We start from the raw sequence: 22266 nt of genomic DNA on the forward strand, positions 1-22266 counted from the left end.
ATGTAAGGAGTTTTACAATTAATTTCAGGTCTAACCAATCAATACATAATAAATAAAGTCACCCACTAAATTTTTTTCTTGAAGTTTCTTTATTTTTTTTCCATGTTTATTATTTTTTTAATAAACTGATATATTATAATCAGAATTTTATTAATATTATCACAAATCTACTAGAACTATCTTTAATAAGTCAATTATGGCACAGAACAACAAGAAATAATAAATAACACGGCACACTAAGATTAAGGAAATAGTAACAAGCATGGATGGCAATGGGGAGGGGAGGGGAGGGGACCAATCTCCCCGTACCCATCCATGATATTTTGCGTATGTCTCTGTCCCCTCTCCGTCCCCATTAGAATTACTTGAGAGAATCCACATCCCCTTCCCGAATAATAACAGCGGATCCCCAGGGGTCACCGATCCCCGAATAATTAATACATTTTTTGTTTTTGATTTTGAGTTAATCATATTAAAATAAAAAATTCAAATAAAAGTAAAGTTTGAAATATATCTTACATTAATATCCATTATAAAAGTCACATACATTAAATTAGTAAGTAACGTAGCATGTAAGGGATACAAACTTCTTTTACAAACTATCATGAATAAATTAATAGTCTAATATAAAATTGTTACAAATAAAATCGAATTTAGATTCAAAATTAACTTTTTCAATGGTGGCATGGCACTTTATAAATATGGACTATTCCCTTTACAGCACAATAGTTAAGTCGGAGCAAATCAAGAGCAAATATTATATTAAATTAGATTAGATTAGATTAAATTAGATATTAAAATTGTGATTCATTGTGGGCAATTATAACATCTAAAAATAAATAAAAAATAGATTTAAGTTAAAACATTTAATGAATATTAAAATTAAAACAAAATTTTTGGGCTAATAGAATTTACCCAGTTTTTTTAATGTCCTAAATAAAAATTTAGGACTTTAATTAGTTAATTAGGCCTAAAAGTTTAATAATATAAATATTTTGATATTTTTTATTTTTACCAATATTTATAATTTTATTATTTAAATTTATTATTTATTTACTAGTAATTTTAAAAAATAAAAATAAAAATTAAAATGGAGAAATGGGTAGGGGATGGGGATTCCACCTCATCCCCGTCCCCTTCTCGAATAAGAAATTGGGTAAAAAAATTTCTCCATCCCTTCCCCGAATAAGAAATTGGGTATGAAATTATCCATATACCCTCCCCGAATGGGAAAAATCCCCGAGGGTATCCGTCCCCGTGGGAATTTTTGCCATCCTTTAGTAACAAGCAAGCAATTCTGCCACATTTTCTAGGAGTCAGGTTTGTTGTTTCCCCTAATAAGACATGGAAGGAGGGAGGCTAGCATGCCCGCTAACCTTTTTCCATTGAATAAGATTAAATTCTCCCAACAATTTATTTCTGTCATCTCTCTTATTGTGATCAACTCCCATGTTCATAAATTTTACACATTATGTCTACTGAAGAGAGAAATCTTATTAGGCAAGTTTGTTGCTTGCGAGAAAGCTAGAGAGAAAATAGAGCAATATAGTCAAAGAAAATTTTATTACTCAAAACAAAGAATATAAGAGAGCTTTGCAAGTATACTTGAGTTGCTTGTACTTGATATGGTGTGCAAAATGGCAAGTGTCATACCCTATTTATAAGAAGGCTTGCCTTGGTCTAGGGCCATTCACGCAACTTGCCCAAAAATCTACTAAATTCTAGAGTATATACTAGTGTAGAATTATCTAGATATTTACAAAATGTGAGTGTTGCAGAGAATTTTAGAATCAGGGCTGGCTGGCTCACTTTGATTTGTGGATTTGGGCTATTCGCCGTTGAGTGCACCATGTCTTGTTAATGTATTAGGTGGCCTATTGCTGAGCACGCCCCGGCTACTGAGTGCACCTTTTATTGGGCGGGTCATTAGTGAGTGTACCATAGCTCGCCAATTTAGCCTCCTTTGATGGAAAACTTGAGTGGCACATTGCTCCTTTCAACTACAGGACTTTGGTGTGGCTTAGACATACCATCTTGGAATAGGGGATTAGATCATCTTTTGTAATCACAGGGAAGCAGATTTCCAGAAATCAATTGGTTTCCGATGCTGAGACAGGAAATTGGTTTGAATGTTATGCATCAAGAAATACCATATACAACTACATTCTGCCTTTCAACAGGTCACTTACAAATTCAGATTATAACACACCTTGGCAATTGGCATCTTTGCTCTCACTGAATCTATCAATGAGAAATCGATATCAGCAATAGCAATACCTGTTGATAGTCGATCTGAAAAGGGAAAACAAGGGCAGATTTTGAAATTAATGTTACTAAAGCTTCCAGCATATATACTAAAGAATTAACAAAATTTACCTTATCAAGTTCTTGGTTAAGTTTTTACTAGGAGATGTTAGGAATAATTAGCCAGTTCTCACCAGGTAATCGACCAACAACTGTTCCCCATGGGTCAATTATCAACAAGTCACCATAACTCTCCGTCTTATCATTATGCTTTCCAGCTTGTGCAGCAGCAGCTATTACCTGAAAAAGCATTCATATATCATACCAAAAAAGGTGCCACAAAACACGAGCAAAGAAGATGGCTAATAAAGTGAACTTTGATGTGAGCTGCAACTATTCAAAAATTTGTAAGTTTATATAAATTGAGGTGACATGGATTATGGAATGTGCCCAAAATACTGTAGTTTGAAGTAAAGCTTGATTTTGATAAGCTGAGGTGAAATAGATTGCATACAAAACATTGAGTCTCAATGGCACGTGCACGAAGAAGAATCTCCCAGTGCGCCTGACTAGTTACTTTTGAGAAAGCTGAAGGTACCAATAGAACCTACATAATGTAATGAAGTCAGACAAATATTTAGATGCTTAAAAAACAACTATACCAAGATATCAAGAAATCCACTTGTACCTGAGCTTCATGTTGGAACCTAAGTTGCTGATAAAGTTCTGGAAATCTCAAATCATAGCAAACTGTAGGATCCAAACGTCCAACGGGGCTGTCTATTTCAACAATATCCTTACCTGAAAATACTACCTATTTAGAATGATGTTTCTGCTGATTACAGTACATCTCATTCATTCAAGTTGGCCAACCATACAAACACAAATGTGTTCTTTCTCAGCCAAACCAAAAAGCATGGAACACAGTAAGAGATCGTAACATTTCCAGATCAATCAGAAAACACAATGAACTCATCAATCGAAAAACTGGTTTTCCTTCTCCCTTTTCATTCATATCAGAAGTCTGCAAGCTTGCAGATGCAGAGATGCTAATGTCAAAGTATTTACTCAAAACTTTCTAACAAAAGCGTGGCAAACCAATAATTAACGGCATAAACCCAACAACTTATGGGAACAAACTGTTTGATTACAAAACTAAAAGGTATATCACACACAGAAGAGCATACAATATGCTTGCTGTAGGGGGAAAAATGGTACTCTGGCTATTGGGATGTCAGGATATGTGAGCAGAGGCGGACCTACGCATGGGCTAGGCAGGAAAATTTCACAAATATCCCTTAAGTTTATACAATTTTTCATATACTAATAGAGGTTTTATTTTATTTTCAAGTATGTCCCAAATTCAACCTTTTCTTTTTCAAAATGGAGTTAGAGACTTATTTTATAAAATGATAAAATAATGTATTTATTTTAAAAAAATTGAAATCATTAGGGGCTAAAATGTTATTACTGCTTTAACTTACGATAAAAAATGTCATGGTTTGGTCTAATTGAAAGAAGAGTATGTCAATAAAAATGTCACTAGTATAAGGAAGTAGCAAAATAGACATACAATAACAATTAGCAATATTTTCATAATTTTATGGTTTATTTCCTTCACAATTATATTTTCTCTTTTTCTTTTTCATTATATAAAATTATTCAAATATGTCAGGTTCCTTATCAATTAAAAAAAAAAAGAATTTCATAGATAATTTTTTTATCGTGCAATTTTTATAATTTTACATAATAAACATTTTGTTGCATTGTCATCATTTTTTTTATTAAATATATGTATTTTACTAAGAGTTTTAATGTCGCGTTGCTTAATATATGTGTTTTTAACTCCTTTATACTCATTCACACATATTTACAATAAATTTATATTTTCGCCCAAAATGGTGAAAAGACCTGGTTCTACCCTTGTATGTCAGTGCCAACAAGTATAGACATAAAGATGATCAGTATACCTGCCTTTGTAAAACTACTTTCCTTGTATGACCTTGCACCAGGAATGTCCACATCAAACCTTCAGATAAATAAACACCGAGAGACATAACACATCCAAGAAAGAATAATAAACATGGCACACTAAGATCAAAGAAGTAGTAAAAGGGAAGCAATTCTGCCACATTCTCTTTGAGAGTCAAGCTTGTTGTTTCCCTGAATAAGACATGGGAGAAGGCCAGTATCTTCTAAGAAGGGAGGGTAGTATGTCCTAGCATGCCTGTAAGGCTTCTGTTAACCTTTTTCCTATGAGTAAGATTAAAATCTCACAACAATTCCATCATCTGTCTCACTCTCTTATTTGTTATCAACTGGTTGACTGTTCTTTTAACAAGAAAACTCCTCTCATTTGCATACCTTCTATAGCAAGAGGGCCAAGCACGGCAAACAAAGTCTTAACTTAAGAAATTGGGCATAGTTCTATTCACTTCACAGATAAGGCCATCTTCCAGAAACAAACTGCCAAAGAAAAGGGAAACACCACACCACATATTTGGAAGGGGAATGTCAGTGCATTTTTGGTAGGAAGATGGTTTCTAAAGTTTGAAAGAAATATTTATAATAGTCCTCGGAATCCAAAAAACTCACTGAGCTAAAAATCCCATGAAGTTGCAGGTAAACTATAGACACAATATGAAGCAGAAATATGCTATTTTTTTAGTAGACGCAATGCAGAAGCAGAAAAAAATATAAGCAAAATAAATTTTGCCACCAACTGCAATTATCTCAAGAAAATATAAAAGTTGACAATCTTACAAGTGTATTTTCCTATAAGTGCTTCTAATGTTCCCAGCGTCATCTAGCAGAACATGTGTATTACACAAGTGGGCGTCATCAGATCCCTTTTCTTGGAAGCCTCCAAGCGACAGCCACATGCTGGACTCTCTGCAATTGACAATACAAGAAGGTCAATAAGCAGAAACATTCAATAGTTTCAGACGGAGCTGAAACAAGGATTTCTTTAAGGAATTTAAAATGGTGAAGAAACGAAAAGCCACCTAGCTAGAGAGCAGTATCCTTGCATTATTGGTCCATCTAAAGGTTCTGCAATTTTAATATTGTCTGCATCCTTGTCACCCACATAGGAGAAGTTTTCAGGAAAGCAGAGAAGTTTTGTCCCAGCAGAAGCTGCTTCCTTTGGATAAGGAAACTCTAAAAATTAGTTAAATAAAACCATACACCAAAAATAAATACATAATCAAAGTTGGAATATAATAAACAGTTTTTATTTCACGAGTCTGCTCTAAATGGTGAATTCAGAAACTAATGAGATGATATAAGGCACAAAATGAACTTTTTCATATTAAAAATTATTCCAAAAAAAAAAAAGATTCGAACGAGAGGTAAAGCGGCAAGCTGGAACACTTGAGTGATATTAAGTTGCAATTCCGAAAAACAAAATCGAAATTTTTATAAGCAATTCGAAGTGAATGCATTTTTTTTTCCCTTTCAATTACTTTGACGAGGCGAGAGCAGGTAGCGAAATTGGTGGCGAGATCGTTGATCGACGTCATCTGAGCGACAGCGACCCGTACCGAGTGAGCGCCTGCCATGATGACCGACTCGAACTCGCCGGGACTTGACTTCACTGTCACCGAGTTTGACGAAGTTGAGCACGTTGCAGCTTAAGTGCTCGTGATGCTGGTGAGCTGACGAGAATCTGATTTTACTGAGCGAGTGCTGCTGCGCTTGAGTGTGAAGCCGAGAAGTGGAAACGAAATGACATGTCGTTTTGCCATCGAAGAAATGCAGTTGCTTTCAAGGGCCTACTATTTTGTCTGGTAAACGAGATGACCCCTCAAGCTTGCATTTCCATTTCTTGACCTTTGACCTTTGAATTTTGAGGAGGAATTGAAGTTTCGATTTATATGTTTACTTTAGGAGTAAATAATTTTAAATTATAGTTTTATTATTATTTAAAGAATTATAATTTTTAATAATAAAATTAATATAAATTTTAAAAATAAAATATTTATTTTTTTATATTTATAAATTAATAATAATTAATAATATTATTAATTATATAAATCATAATTTTTTATTAATTTTAATTATGTAAAATTAAAAATTATTAATAAGAACAACACAAATAAAATATTATTACTAATAATATCCTAAAAATAATATTTTCTTATCATAAATTATTTATTATTATTAATTATTAATATTAAAAAATATAATAATATTATATAAATAAATTTGATATTATATATTTTATTTTATTAAATTATATTATATTAAGTTTAATTAAATAAAGATAAAAAAAGAAGAGATGAGAGTGAGAATCTCACTCCCTACCCCAAAAATAGATAGAGTCTATGGAATGAACTCACACTTCTTCCTTAAAATATATAAGTAAACATCAGAATGGAAGCAATCCACGCTCCTCTATTCTCTCATACGGATAGAAATCTCACTCTATAAGCTCCACTCATTTTTAAAATAAGAGAGAGATTCCCACTCGTCTCTTAAAATATATAAATAAATGTGGCATATATAATTTTTATGTTCAACTTCATGAAGAGGTTGTTACATAATCACAATACTTTACTTTTATTTATATTATTAATTTTATAAGTAATAATTAACCTATACATTTAACAATATATATAAATAATCGTACCATCATTTCATGTGTCTATCACCGTATGATAGATTATAGATAAAGTTACTCATCAGATACGCGATTCATCTATTCAATTTTTACCTTAAAATATGTTGTTGAAAATTATTTAATTTTTACATGGCCTTTTTTTTTTTTTTTTCTCGTGGAGAACAAGATTAATAAGGCACTTTACGCTACAAGAAAATGAAAGGCAAAAATGTAGGGAAAGGAAACTAAAATTAATCCACGTTGGGAGAATGGAGACTACGCGTATAAGCTATTAGATTATTCCACAACATTGTTGTCGCAAACAGCAAAATCACTCCCGACTTTATTTATGTTTTTTTTTTCAATTAATAAATTTATTTTTTCTCAATAGGAAAGAGGGAAAACCTTTTATTTTTACTATATTAAGGAGAGAGGAGGGGGAGCAAAGCTTGCCTAAAATTTTGGTTTGTTAAAGGTCAAAGTCAAAACCCCAGCCAATAAATTAGAAAAATTCAGAACCCAAAAAAAAAAAAAATTTCCAGCAAAAGAAAATGCCAATAAAATCTTTTATCGAATCAAATTCATGGGTGTCTCAAGGCCCAAGATTTCTTGTTGCATAGTCTTTGTTTTTCTTTTGTCTGTAAAACAATAGAACCAATCAGTCACAGCTTCGCAATTTTTTAAATTTTTTTTATAATTATCTCTGTTTTCTAGATCTGCCCTTTTGATAAGACAGATTTCATTTTCCCTTTTTTTTTTGGTTTTAGATTTTTTTGTTTATTTGTTGCTCTTGTTTTAGTCGTAATCAAATGATGGTCTCTTTTGTGTTGAAGATATAAATTGGAGGATCATACAATTTTCCCACTTTAGGATTGACAAGGTATGTTAGAAAATATCGTAATTTCTGTTGTTTTTGAGTTCATATTATGACATTTGATGACACGCACATTAATTATTTGACTTAATCTTTTACATTTTGACTTTCTAGTTTGAAAATTAATTTTCGTATTGTGTTGCAGATTAATGATACCTGCATTTTTATTATTATGTTGAATCCATTTGTGTAGTTGAAGTATTTATCTTTAGAGATTAATGGTCTATGGATTTTGATTTTGGTTTAAATTCCATATAAAGCGTCTTCTGGAGACACCCATTTCATTTTTTAATCTGTAATTGCATTTCAATGTTTGCAATCAAGTTTATGCTCAACTTCTTTTTCCTTTTCTTTTCCTTTCTTTTTTTTTTTTTTTTTTTTTGATATGTATTCATCAACTTGTTTAAAATAGAGTACATATATAGACTGATGATGTCATGTTTTTGTATTATGCGTGATGATTGTTTTACTTTCGAGGCCTTTGCAGATTAATGTTGTCTGCATCTATCAATGTGTGTTTGACTTTTGAGACTTCTGTTGCGTCTTTAAACATTGGGAAGATATCAGAAGAGATACCAGGTTTTTTTCGAGTTGTTAATGTTGATTTCATGAATAATTCGATTGCTGGATCATTTGGATGATAATATGTGAGCTATGGTATCGGCAACTTTTATGAAAATTGTTTCACCCTGTTGGAAGCCATCTACTGAGGGTGAAAATTCTAATAGCGATGGGGAAGACAATGGTAGAGTTGATGGATTGTTGTGGTACAAGGATTCAGGACATCATGTCAGTGGGGAATTCTCAATGGCAGTAGTTCAAGCAAATAATCAGTTAGAAGACTGTAGCCAGTTAGAATCTGGGCCATTGAGCTCCCTAGAATCAGGCCCTCAGGGGACTTTTGTTGGAATTTATGATGGCCATGGAGGTCCAGAAGCTGCTCGATTTGTGAATGACCACCTTTTTGACAATATCAAGAGTATGCTTTCCTCCCTCTTGCTCAATGTAGGAACGTTTGTTCAGTGTACTGTTTCGGTTCATGGAAGTTGCTAGTACATTATTGAGTCTTTGTGATACCACATTACATCAGTCTGGTAAATTAATTGTTTTATTATTTCATTCTTCTATTGCATACCTTTTAGAGTCATAAATGCAAATATACAGGTGTTTGTGTTTTTTTCAAAATTCCTTGGGCATAAACAACAAAAACTTTAGCACCAAATGTGTTATGTGCCTGCCATGCTGTAATTGAAAACTGAGTATCACAGTCGGTGGAAAACTGACAAAATAAGTAAATGTGTTTTTGACCATCAATTGTGCACTGATATTTAGTTTTAGTCTGTTCTTTTCTAAGATCAATTAATTTTTTTCCTCCCATAGCTTTGATTCCAAATATTTAGGCTGCTGGTGCACATGTGTACTGACTTTTGACAGCTATTCATGGTGCAGAGTTCACATCTGAAAGTTGTGGGATATCTGCTGATGTTATCACTAGAGCATTTCTGGAAACCGAAGAGGAATTCCTTTCTCTTGTGAGGAACCAATGGCTAAATAAACCACAGATTGCCTCTGCTGGGTCATGTTGTTTGGTAGGGATAATCTGTAGTGGACTGCTATACATTGCAAACGCAGGTGATTCTCGGGTGGTGTTAGGAAGAATGGAAAATGATGTTAAAGAGGTCAAAGCTGTTCAGTTATCATCTGAGCATAATGCAAGTATGGAATTTGTGAGAGAGGAACTGCGTGCATTGCATCCCGATGATCCACAGATTGTTGTTCTGAAGCACAAAGTTTGGCGTGTGAAGGGTATCATACAGGTGACTATATGAGGCTTTCTGATTTATTTGTGTTGTATATTTGATTGTTTACCACCATTTTCTTCTCTGTATTTCTGAAGCCTATCTTTGTATAGCATATGTTTTCATTGAATGAGTACTTTTTGACTTGTTTGTAACTCTTTTATCAGGAGAATGCTACCTGTTTTTTCATCAGAGGTAGTTCAATATCTTATCACTAATAAATTGTTAATTACTTCCATTTCCTATAAGTTTCTGAAAACTTTCAGGTGATTTTGTGACACTGCTATATATTTCTGGATATGCATTCTTTCCTCTCTAGATTTTTTCTTATGTTGTCTATGTTTCAGTTCATCTCAGTTAAATGCTTTATTACTTGTGAGGAGATGAAACTGAGATTGATCCCAAGTCCTTTCTTCCCAATATCACTGAAGCTGCAGTATTTGGACTTTTTAAATGAGTTGTCCACAACAAAATTCTTAAATTTCTTCAAATGTTTTAAGTACTCTTTTGTTGTCTTTTCAGATGCATTCATCAGAATAAGTTTCCCATCGAAATACTGGATTACTATCATGATGATCGCATGCCCAAATAGTGAGTTACTCTGTTGACAGACCTTTCTTATTTGTGCAGATTTCAAGATCCATTGGTGATGCCTATCTGAAGAAGGCAGAATTTAACAGAGAGCCTCTTTTGCCCAAGTTTAGATTGCCAGAGCCCTTCCATAAGCCAATCCTTCTAGCTGAGCCAACGGTATCAGTGCAAAGACTTTACCCTGAAGACCAGTTTCTCATATTTGCATCAGATGGCCTATGGGAGCACCTAAGCAATCAGGAGGCAGTTGACATTGTCCACAACTGTCCACGTAATGTAGGGTTTCTATTTACAGTTTCAAGTTACATGTGTATTTCTGCCAGTTATTGTTATAATGGGTGTAGTTAGCGTCAATGTTGGGGCAGGATGGGTGATAATCTTCTTAGAACAAGTATCCACTTTTGTTTTTTGAGTTTGTGACGTAATAAGAATTTGTAGCCTATTTCCATTTTTGCTGTTCCTGGTAAACAAATTTGAAGGTGATTGTTTTTGTGTTAATGATGTGTGCAACTACTTAACTGTTTTTCGGCGATGTCTGATATGGTTACTTGTCTCAGAAAGCTGGTTGTGTAAGTTTCTCGTAGAAGTGCTTGTATTTTCTAGAACAGTGTGGTACTGTATCATGTTCCCAATTGAAATGGTTGTAAATCAAGTTGAATCATGATCACTTAGAAGCAACTAAATGTGTGCTAATGTGTCTATGTTTGTGCAGGGTGTTGCAAGGAAGCTTGTAAAAGCTGCACTTCATGAAGCAGCAAAAAAGAGAGAAATGCGTTACTCAGATTTGAAGAAAATTGATCGTGGGGTGAGGAGACATTTTCATGATGACATCACAGTGATTATTTTGTTCCTTGATTCTTATCTGATCAGTCGCAGCTCCTGGGATGGCCCCTTGATTTCGGTTAGAGGAGGAGGTGGTATATGTGGGAGTGCCATCACATAGTTCAAGAGGTTCGAAAGTATCTCTTACTTCATCTCTATATTCTTCATTTGTATTAAGAGCAATTTTCTTTCTTTCTTTTTTTCCCATTAAAGAATGATTTATGTAAAGAATTAATGTATAGCCACGCAGTCTGAAAACTTATTTTCGTTATGCCATAAGGGACATTTTAGACATTTGTTAGACAGATGATAACGCTTAAAAAAATATTCTTTGTCGAAATTTGCCATTGTTTGACATGTTGATTGAAAAGCTACTACTGGGAACTTTGATCTTACGCTAACCTGTTTCGTTAAGAATACATGTGGATCTTGGCTTACTTTGTTGTCATAGCTTTATACTGCCTCAGAAGATGACATGAGAGCAAGGATGGTAATGGCATCTCTTCAAACTGTTTTGAACAGTTCAAAATGAACAATTATAACATGTAGTTTCAAACCTAACTACATCATGCTGTAATTTTTGTTCCAGATACTGGCTCTGGCTCTCTGATTTTGAGTTTTTTTTTTCTTTAATTTCTGCAGTTGGCAACTCTCAAAATTTTCATTTACATTTGCTTTAATTGCCATTCTTCGCAGCGATTGCACATTGTGCTTGTTCTTTGGCAATGGTTACATGAAATGCTGAAAAGAGTTGGAAATGAAAAAGGCACAATATTGATTTAATAATGGCTTTTGAAACTTGAGTCTAGATAAAAAGAAGAATCTGCATTGCTGTGTGAATCATATTTTTAGATCAATTTTCTTCAATTTATTTATTTGTACTTATTTTTATTCATCATTTGTCGATGGAAGCATATTGGATGTCAATTTACAGCAAGATAAAATACCCTTAGCTTTGTTACATAGTAAAAGGTCAATCAATCGGACTATCTTTTAACTACTATTCGAAAAGTTCCATCGATCTTTACTTTCTTAAGAATGGATTGCAGCATAATTAACCCAGAAATAGACAACAAAAAAAAAATGTATGTTACCACTGTAGGAACATAGCTAGACCAAATCCACAAGGGCAAATTTGAGTAGTTTGGGTCCAGTTATGTTTTGGTGTGTTTACTTGAGGGTTTAGGAAATGAGAATAAAATTTATGTTTACTTAGTAAAATATAATTTGGTAATGGGAATAAAATGTGTGTCTCACACAATTTGAGAATAAGGAATAAAAATCTTATTCTCGTGGGAGGTTGGGAATGAAAATGAGAGAATGTGAATGAAATATATGTTTACTTTTGTATCTCTATAATTTTTTCATATTTCGTAAATTATTCTAATTCAAATCACAATTAATTTTATTATTTTAAATGTCATTCATAATTATTATTATTATTATTATTATTAAATTTTATTAACTTTATTATTTTAGTTATTATTAATTATTTTTATTAATATTATCATTATTAACAAGAAAATTAATGAAAAATAATAATTAATAAAAATAATTAATTTATTATTATTAACAATATTATCATTATTGTTGTTGTTGTTGTTAATAAAAATAATAATAACAATAATGATAATGACTAAAATAATAAAGTTAATAATAATATTAATAATAATAATGTAATTTTCATTATCTAGATACATGTATAAATATTATTATAAAAATGATATTAATTAAAAAAATAAAATTAATAATAATAATAAATGTTAATAATGATAATATTAATAAAAATAATAATAACAACAATTAATAGTAACTAAAATAATAAAGTTAATAAATTTAATAATAAGAATAATAATAGTAATAACTGTTAATAATGATAATATTAATAAATAATAATAATAATAATAACAACAATAATGATAAATTAATTATTTTTATTAATTATTAATATTATGGGTATTTTGGTAAATTGATTATCATTCTCATTCCTCGTTCCCATTTATTTTGCTAAGTAAACACATCAATAACATTCCAGCACATTCTAATTCTCATTTATTTTTGTCGAGTAAACATTAAAATCTCATTCACATTCCTTATTCTCATTTCAGCTCATTCCCATTTCTAGTTCATTCTCATTTCAACTCATTCACAGTCCATTCTCATTCCAACTCATTCACATTACATGAAGTAAACGCACTATTAGTGGTTTGAACCCTCACAAAAGTGCGATTTAATTTTTTCTTTAAATTTGAGTAAAGGTAATATTTTTTATTTCGAAATGTGAGTGGAGTTGATGTTTTTCAAATATTAAATAATGTAAAAAATTCTGGACAACACTATATAAGATTTACTATAAACTATTCTCAATAATTATTTGATTATAAATATTAGATGTAGTCTCATATAATATAATTTGTAATTTAAACAATGTCTAATATAATTTTTTTTTTTTAAAAAAATACATAGCTGGACCCATCTACTATTTACGTGGATTGAACTATAACTAATATATTACGATTTTGATTTTTTTTTTCCAATTTTTGCGCCTCCATTTTCGCCAATACTTCATTTGGTAAAAAAAAGGGGACAATTACACTTCAGAATTTTCTCTTAACAAAATGATGCTAAATCTTTTGTCCCTAGAAAAAATGATACTAAATAAAGAACATAAATTGGACATCTAATCTTATTGAAGGACTCTCCTACTTTGGTTCCCCATAAGTTTTTTCTCTTAATAAAATGAGAGGGGGACCTCATTTAGTCATTTTCACCGGTGCAAAATTTTAAATTCTACTTCATAGACGGTATTATTAAATGAATTTGGACTCTTGATAGACCTAAGTTTTTATGGATTTAAACTCATGGAGTTTCTAATTTATATGATAGTATTATTATTTATTGATAAAAATTAATAATTTTTATATGTTATCAATTAAATATAAGTTTTTATATTAATTTATTAGCCAAAATAACAAGAATAATTAAACATTTAAAGTTTAATCTCAATTAGTTTAATTATAATGTATTTTGATCCAAGAGTTCGTGGGATTAATAGAATTAATCATATTGTAAGAAATCAATAATTAACACGTGTCATTTATGAAAATCTCGTAAGTATTGAGTTAATGTAAGTTACCAAGCACCCAAAATACATTATAAAGTGAAAATTAATAAAATTAATCATATTGTGAGAAATCAATAATTAACACGTGTCATTTACGAATAGTACCCCTTATTTCGGATGACGGCAAAGCGAGGTGGCGACCATCAAAGTTCATAAGGCTTGAAACCCAACACAAAAATGGCAACAAGCAATTGTGCTGATGCACTTTCACTCATTTTCTCGCCTTCCTTCTCCTCCAATACAGCATCGAAGCTGCCCCATATCAGAAAATTTTCTCAAACCAATCTTTGCTTGCATTATCACAACACGCTCTCCTCTGTCCTACGGAACAAGAATGCCATAGCTGCTTGTGTATCAGCGACAATGGCTTCCAAGTAACTCAATTTATGTGATTTTGGTGCTTAAAATAGAAAATTAGAATTGGGTTATAGCTGTTGAATCTTTTTTTTTATTTTTATTTTTTTTGGGGTAGTGTTGTGAAAGAAGTTTTGCCACCAGCTCTTGATTCTACTTCAGAACCCCCTCCATTATTTGACGGAACCACAAGGTACAGTTCTTTACAATAAAATAAAAATTTGCGTTATTTTTTTTAATTGCGCTGATGCTTTTGTAAAAAAAAAATTTTTCCTTTTTGAGTTGAAGGTTGTATATATCGTACACGTGTCCATATGCACAGCGTGTGTGGATTACGAGGAACTGTAAGGTGATTTGTATATTTTCTATTGCTAAGTAATTATCTGGTGTATATTGATTTTGGGATCGTTATTATGCTTTTGGTTACTGAGTAAAAATAAAGACAAAGGAGGGAAATGTTGCTGGTTTTAGTATGTTAGTCATGTTTTTGCTTTGTAGTAACATTGGCAACTGAACTGGAACTCTGTTGAATAGTCGAAGGACTTTAAGCTGAATGAAGATTTTAGTTGATTATGTCTCTAATAATAATCGGAAAAAAAAATGATGGTGGGCTTGAACACTACAGCAGTTTGTTCTGATAAACAAGAATAGGCATTTCTATTCATCAAGGTTGATTAAATTGGCAATTAAGGGCTTTAGTAGATAAAAAAATTTCATTGGAAACTAAGGATTCTGAATTTCTTTGTTGTGATTTGTGGGAAGCAGGGATTGCAGGAGAAGATTAAATTGGTTCCTATTGATTTGCAAAACAGACCTGATTGGTACAAGGAGAAAGTCTATCCGGCGAACAAGGTGAGATTAATGGGAATGCAATATGCTAGAGCAGAGAGTTCCTTGGTTGTAACATGGAAATCATGGTGGGGAAATTAATGACTTTGTTTGATTAGCATTGAAATTGCTCAAGAGTAATTGCGAACTTAATTTGATTTTCATGATAATCTTGTCAAGTGCTTCATTTTTCTTCTCTGTATTCATTTATTTGATGCTTTATGCAGGTGCCGTCATTGGAACATAATAATGAAGTTAAAGGAGAGAGTCTCAATTTGATGAAATACATTGACAGTCACTTCGAAGGGCCTTCTCTTTTCCCTGATGTAAGATTTAAAGAGAACATTATTGCTTGTCTCCAGCATTTTTATTTCAAATGCATAACTTTTGCTTCATAGGATCCTGCCAAGAGAGAATTTTCAGAAGAGTTGTTTTCCTACACTGACACATTCAATAAAACCGTGCGTTCTTCGGTCCAAGGAGATGGAAATGAAGCCAGTGAGTTTCTCACTTACTACTATAGAATTTTTTTTAAAAAAATTCTAACTTAAGCCCATGTAACACATTGGAAAACTGTATTAGGTACTGCATTTGATTATTTTGAAACGGCTCTCTCCAAGTTCAATGATGGGCCTTTTCTTCTGGGCCAGTTCAGCCTAGTAAGTGAAAATCCTATACCCATTGTGGCACTTTTGCTAGCTTTTTGCCATTTACTGATTCCTATATTCATAAAGCATGGAAAGCTAGACCACAGTGGTAAGCTCCTCATGCAATATAGAATAGGATAGACTTCACTGCAGTTTCAGCAATCCATTCTTTTTTGCATTACTAGATTTATTGATTACTTTAAAGGTAGAATAAATTTAATTTGTGCTTGATTTTTGTTTATAGGCAGATATAGCTTATGCTCCATTCATTGAAAGATATCTGCCTTTCTTACTTGAAGTAAAGAAGTATGACATCACTGCAGGGAGGCCTAAACTGGCTACTTGGATTGAGGTATAACGAATTTGCTTAAATGTATTGAATAGCCAAATATTTTATTAAGTAATAGTTAACATATGGAAATAATGTAAATGAAATCTGTTATAATCTTTTACTGATATCTCATATTGTTAATTGAAATGCTCTGTAGGAGATGAACAAGAATGAGGCTTTCAATCAAACCCGCCGTGATCCTAAGGAGCTTGTTGAAACCTACAAGAAAAGATTTGCGGTACTCCCTATTTATTACATTATGAAATGAGATTTGGATGCTCTAAAATGGTTCTAGACTTGTAGATGAAAAAAGTAACCAACTTATTTCCAAATTCGCTACTTCTGCAGGCTAAGATCTGAATTGCGGCTATTCACTCTCATCTGTCTCAAAATTGCATAATCAGTCGTGCCGTCGTGTTCTTACAGTGGCTCCAAGATTCTTTTCAATTCAAGCGTGGATTATTACTAGTGTTATTATAGGTGATCTTGCAATGTATTTTCAGAAAAGCTAGTTGTAGAATTATGCAAAAGAACCGTGTAATTTAGTATATCAATCAACACTACAGTGCAGAAAATGTTGCATTATATTATGACTGTAGTTAATTTTCTTTATTAACAGTTTCTGAATCATCGTTTAACCAAACAAGTTTTCTAAGTTTTAAAACACAAAAATTTCAGAGACAAAAACCGACATCTCCAGGTAAATAATTCTAGGGCTAACAGAAACCTTCGACTCTGTTTATATTTCAGACTTGTAATTTGATAGCCCTGATGCAATTAAATCTAAAAAATCTCAATGAATCAAATCTAGCTTTTGTAATATTCATTTCTAGAATTCTGTAAATAATCTGCCGAAATAAAGTAAAAAAAAAAAAAAATTGGAGATAGAGTCGGTAGAGGATCATAATCAGCCTTGAATTTGTATATAATGATAGTATGAAACTGTATACCATTGAGGAAAACCTATCGACAGTAACGACTGCCAATCAATCCGACAGATAAATCCAAAATTGTTAGCTTAATGGTCTAGTAATTTATATTTATACTTCCTAAATTTCAACAACAACAACAACAAAATCCCTTGAACTCTTGCGCCACATTTTCAATGTCAGTATCCAGCCGTGGAGTGGACATTTCAGAGGTCTCCAAAACTGTCTTCATTGATGAAGCCAACCATTGGATCAGATCAAAGAAAAATTAGAGGAGACAGGTGAACAGCCTGAAAGAGGGAAGTTGGGATTTTGAAGACACCCTGAAACACAGACAGTGACCACTTCCTCAAAGTTAACTCAAATTACAGCTATTTAAAACTGCCCTAACTCGGAAAAGGAGGACTCCCCCTTAATCTGCATATCTGAAGAACTCTGCTTCAATGGGTGAAGACAAGAATAAAGAAGGTTAGAAATACCAAGGCCAAACTGCACAAACTCTAGGCGAGTATATGTCTGCAAACATAAAGCAGATGGTTGATGGAACTACTTGAGCAATACTTTCGATATCTTCCCCATATACACAACTAAAGACCATACGGAAAGCCCTGCTGAGATATAAAGCAAAACAACTCCAGAACATACTAGAATCCATGGCCCTCCAATACTGCAAAATAAAAAATGAAAAAGAAAGAAATAAATATAGATGAAGAAACTTTAAAGCATAAATCAAGAAAATCATTTTTGGAGGATTCTCTTTCATGTCAATCGTAAAAGGAGAATATGAACCTGCTATCTCGAGTAGTGAGAAGGATGGTTAGTGCAATCATCTGTGTTGCAGTTTTCCACTTGCCAAGGTTATTTACAGCGACAGCCTGCAGGAGACACCAATATAGACATTATCATTATTCATGGCTACTAATCAACCATTTGCTAAAGAAGGATAAAAAGGTTTTAGATTAGCCTAGAAATGTAAGAGTAGTGTGCTGAGAGGAAGCACAAACCTCTAAAAGCCTAGTATTCTGAGAAGCAGCCCATTCTCTGACTGCAGACATTGTTATCTATGAAAACGGAACTGATTTGTCAGACACATAGAGTGGTGTCGCACATGATTTCCATAAAATAGCAGAAATTAGATAATTGTATCACATGCATGCTCACACGCCACAGACAATCATGCACCCGCATAGAGGCACATGCATATAGAGAGACACAGACCGACAAGGGTTATCGTGAATTTCCAAAAGCTGCAAGAGGAATGAGGGACACAATGATCATTACTGCAAATTAATAATACTGAATACACAGACCACATTCTTCTATGCAACCATAACCACTAAAATTGAACCAACATTGAGACTTCAGGGATCAATCGCCAAAAGGAAGCGACAAAGATGAGTTTAGGGCATCAATATTAAACAGAGTATAAAAGAATAGCACTCAAACTTTGAATGATGACACACAAATGCATGCCTAATCCTAACATCCATTAAGTTACCAAAACTAGTACATGCATCTTAACTATACCACATGGTATAAGCATTTACGCCTATGGAGATAACAACAAATAAGCCATAACATACATTACCTCTCTACCAATAATTGCAATTGCAGGTACAGTCAGTAACCAAGGCACTTGCCCAAACACCGGCAATTCCAAAGGTTTCGTACACAGTAGAACCAATGTAGCAGCAACCATAAGCTGTATTCAAAAGTTACTAAAATCAGAGAAGAATTCTTGAATGGTTATCACAACTTAACCAAAAATCCTTTATAAACACAACTGGCTCAAAAGACCATACCTTATCGGCTACTGGATCCAAAAATGCACCAAAGGTAGAGCCTAATCTCATCTGACATACCAATCATGGCACTGAAATTACTCATCTAAAACAACTCAAAACACCTTACATTAATTTTGCATAAAAAGACCAATTTGCGTGTACCTTTCGAGCAATGTAGCCATCGAGCCAATCTGTGACTGCTGCAGCAATAAAAATACTCGTTGTCGCTGTCCTCCCCCACCAACTATCCACGTAAAAAGCTACGAAGAAATCGTTCTTATATAAGTATCAATGCAGCAAGGCCTATCACGTCATTGTTATCACACTATGCCGTACAACGAAATTTCAAAAACATCACCATTTTGCAGTGACTAAAGGATTCATAAATAGAAATTACTTGGAGTTGCATTATCAATCACATGTTTCTTTGTGAATTTTATTAATAAATAATACAACAAACAAATATTATTAATCAATATCGATTCATTAAAACGACATTAAAGAAAGCACGAAACGGGAAACGTACTGCAAATGAGAAGCGGAACGGCAGCTACGCGGCCGAGCGTTAAGATTGTAGGCAAAGTGAGAATCTTATTAGACGGTTGGTGTTGCTGAATTGATGGTGACGGCGTTTGATCGCAATACCAACCGCCATTAACGGCCTTAGCATTGTCCTGATGATCCATGTCAGCGACGAGACCCGACCCGGGATCCGAAGGAGATTCCGGATCCGACCCGGTAACTTCGGCTTTATTCGTCGAGGATCGAGTGGTGGTGTCACCGGTGCGAGAAGAGAGATATAGTTTGGGGCTACGGTAGCGGAAGCCAGAGAAGGGAAGGCTTAGGCTAAGGCTGTTACGGGGTTGCGGGCTAACGTGCGCGGAGGGGGAAGGGACGGGGAGTGCGCACGGGGGTATCCTGCACCCGGAGGGAGAGGTAAAGGGAGAGGGGGAGAGTTTTGGAGAAGATATTTTACGGGTGGTGATGTGGCGAAAAACGAGTTGTTTGTATGGGGTAGCGGAGAGCGAAGCTGCCATTGTTAATTTAAGAGCTGGCATCGACATCATCATGGGCATGATGGTGCGTCGGTTTGGTAAGAGGGGGCTTTCTTTGGTTTGTTTTGTAATTATAACGGAGAATTGGAATGGCCTGATTTCGCGATTTGGAATTGTGTGATTGATGGTTTCATTTTGATTCGTGATGTATGAGCTACACTGTGCATCCAGCTAACATATAAAGGCCTTTGCTATAATACATGCATGTATCACATACATGCAAGGAATAAAAAAAATTAAAAAAAGATTCCCATTGTTTGGCAGCCATTTGGCAGCAAAACATTTAAAAAAAAAAAAATACTTGGAGCACCATTAAAAAATTATGAAATAATATAATAAATAAATAAAATAATAATTATTTTAATAATAAAAGTCAGATAACAATAAAAAATTACTTTTAAGTGTAATGGAATTAATATCAAGTTAATGGTAGGTGTTTTATATTTATTAATACATTAATTGCATGATTTTTAGAATTACAAGTTAATGATCTCAAGTTTCACGCTCATTGCCATTAGTTTCAAGTTTCTACAGTTTCAAGTTTAATGATCCCAGTGTCAAGTTAACGATAGGTGTTTCATATTTATTGGTCCACTAATTGCACGATTTTAGGGTTGTGAGTTAATGATTCCAAGTTTCATATTCATTGTCCTTAGTTTTAAGTTCATTTGACTTTAAATTTAATGGTCCCAGTGTCAAGTTAACAATAGGTGTTTCGTGTTTATTGGTATATTAATTGCACGATTTTCAGGGTTGCAAGTTAATAATCTCAAGTTTCATGTTCATTACCCTCAGTTTCAAATTCCTTTAGTTTTAAGTTTAATGGTTCCAATATCAAGTTAATGATAGGTGTTTCGTGTTTATTGTTTATTTGTCCATTAATTGCAGGATTTCCTGGGTTGCAAGTTAATGATTCCAAGTTTCATGTCTATTGCCCTTAATTTCAAGTTCCTTTGGTTTTAAGTTTAATGGCCTCAATATCAAGTTAATGATAGGTGTTTTGTATTTATTGGTCCATTAATTGCAGGATTTTCAGGGTTGCAAGTTAATGATTCCAAGTTTCATGTTCATTGTCCTAAGTTTCAAGTTCATTTGGTTTGAAGTTTAATGGTTCTAATATTAAGTTAACAATAAGTGTTTCGTGTTTATTGGTCCATTAATTGCAGGATTTTCAGGGTTGCAAGTTAATGATCTTAAGTTTCATGTTCATTGTCTTAAGTTTCAAGTTCTTTTGGTTTCAAGTTTAATGGTCTCAATATCAAGTTAACATTAGGTATTTCATGTTTATTGGTCCACTAATTGCAGGATTTTCAGGGTTGCAAGTTAATAATCCCAAGTTTCACGTTCATTGTCTAAGTTTCAAGTTCCTTTGGTTTCAAATTTAATGATCCTAATATCAAGTTAATGCTAGGTGTTTCGTGTTTATTGGTCCATTAATTGCATGATTTTCAGGATTTCAAGTTAATGAACCCAAGTTTCATGTTCATTGCCTAAAGTTTTAAGTTACTTTGGTTTCAAGTTTAATGGTCCTAATATCAAGATTAATGGTATGTATGTCATATTTATTGGTCCAAAGTTTCAAGTTACCAGTTTTACAGGTTTCCATTTCTTGCAAATATTTTTATTATTTAACACTAAGATGAATCTCAGCCATTGGATTCACTCCATTTAATCTAGCATTAATTTTTTTATGCATGCATGAGATACATGCATGTACTATAGCTGCCCCTACATATAAAAAGTTTTCATAATAAAATTTTCATTTAGTTACTATAACAAGCTCTCCTAAAATACAACCACTCGCCCTTTAGCCAAGTGGTGGACCGCTTGCTTTCATATTTGAGTCCTTATAAATTCAAATTCTCCCTCAATTAAGTATCATTGAGTGGAGTTAATTTGTAATTTTTCTCTCTTACAAAATACGAGTGAAGAGATATATTCCTCAAATATTTATGAGGCTTATTTATCTAGATAAGTACTTTATAGGCTTTAATGTAATATTGTAATCCTAGTTGTTTTTCTGATTGTAAATATCACTAATTATTGTTAGTTATCTGATTGTACGATGTAAATATATGATGAAATATTAGTTGTCAAAAAAAAAGTTCTCTTAAGATACATGATAAAATACATAAATTGTACATAAAATACCATAGAATTGTTGTTACTGTTAGGAATAACAAAAAATATAATGAATTTAGAAGTCTAAAAAATACTTGCCCAACTAGACTGAGACCATATTAGTAGGGTTGGCAATAGGACAGGACGGGGCAAATCCCGTACC

General features: G+C 33.0%; 3 protein-coding genes and 1 pseudogene across 6 annotated transcripts; 2 read left to right on the plus strand and 2 right to left on the minus strand.

Annotated features, from left to right (window-relative positions):
• Positions 1-1610: 1610 nt before the first annotated feature.
• LOC18045589 lies at positions 1611-6053 on the minus strand (annotated as a pseudogene).
• A 1194-nt stretch (positions 6054-7247) lies between these two features.
• LOC18045590 (probable protein phosphatase 2C 38) lies at positions 7248-11547 on the plus strand. Of its 4 annotated transcripts, none has more exons than XM_024185921.1 (5): positions 7248-7724; positions 8196-8697; positions 9153-9535; positions 10148-10384; positions 10821-11546. In XM_024185921.1, the coding sequence occupies exons 2-5, from the start codon at positions 8373-8375 to the stop codon at positions 11049-11051; spliced, it is 1176 nt and encodes a 391-aa protein (XP_024041689.1). In that variant the 5' UTR covers positions 7248-7724; positions 8196-8372; the 3' UTR covers positions 11052-11546. The 4 variants fall into 4 exon arrangements, with proteins under 4 accessions (XP_024041689.1, XP_024041690.1, XP_006436171.1 ...); XM_024185922.1 differs by having other exon boundaries at positions 8206-8697; XM_006436108.2 differs by having other exon boundaries at positions 9168-9535; positions 10821-11545.
• Positions 11548-14158: 2611 nt separating this feature from the next.
• Positions 14159-16815, plus strand: LOC18045280 (glutathione S-transferase L3). Its single transcript, XM_006436111.2, has 10 exons — positions 14159-14428; positions 14527-14601; positions 14697-14757; positions 15174-15260; positions 15464-15562; positions 15635-15734; positions 15819-15895; positions 16128-16235; positions 16372-16452; positions 16563-16815. Exons 1-10 carry the CDS (start codon positions 14232-14234, stop codon positions 16572-16574), a joined length of 897 nt encoding a protein of 298 aa, XP_006436174.2. The 5' UTR covers positions 14159-14231; the 3' UTR covers positions 16575-16815.
• Positions 16816-17115: 300 nt separating this feature from the next.
• On the minus strand, positions 17116-20116 carry LOC18045281 (CDP-diacylglycerol--glycerol-3-phosphate 3-phosphatidyltransferase 2). Its single transcript, XM_006436112.2, has 7 exons — positions 19454-20116; positions 19090-19187; positions 18946-18996; positions 18732-18845; positions 18148-18204; positions 17933-18018; positions 17116-17810 (listed from the first exon to the last, which is right to left on the minus strand). The coding sequence occupies exons 1-7, from the start codon at positions 20001-20003 to the stop codon at positions 17690-17692; spliced, it is 1077 nt and encodes a 358-aa protein (XP_006436175.1). The 5' UTR covers positions 20004-20116; the 3' UTR covers positions 17116-17689.
• Between the last annotated feature and the right edge of the window lie 2150 nt (positions 20117-22266).

The sequence above is a fragment of the Citrus clementina genome, unplaced genomic scaffold (assembly GCF_000493195.1).
Source record: "Citrus clementina cultivar Clemenules unplaced genomic scaffold, Citrus_clementina_v1.0 scaffold_4, whole genome shotgun sequence".
NCBI classification, from domain to species: Eukaryota; Viridiplantae; Streptophyta; class Magnoliopsida; order Sapindales; family Rutaceae; genus Citrus; species Citrus x clementina.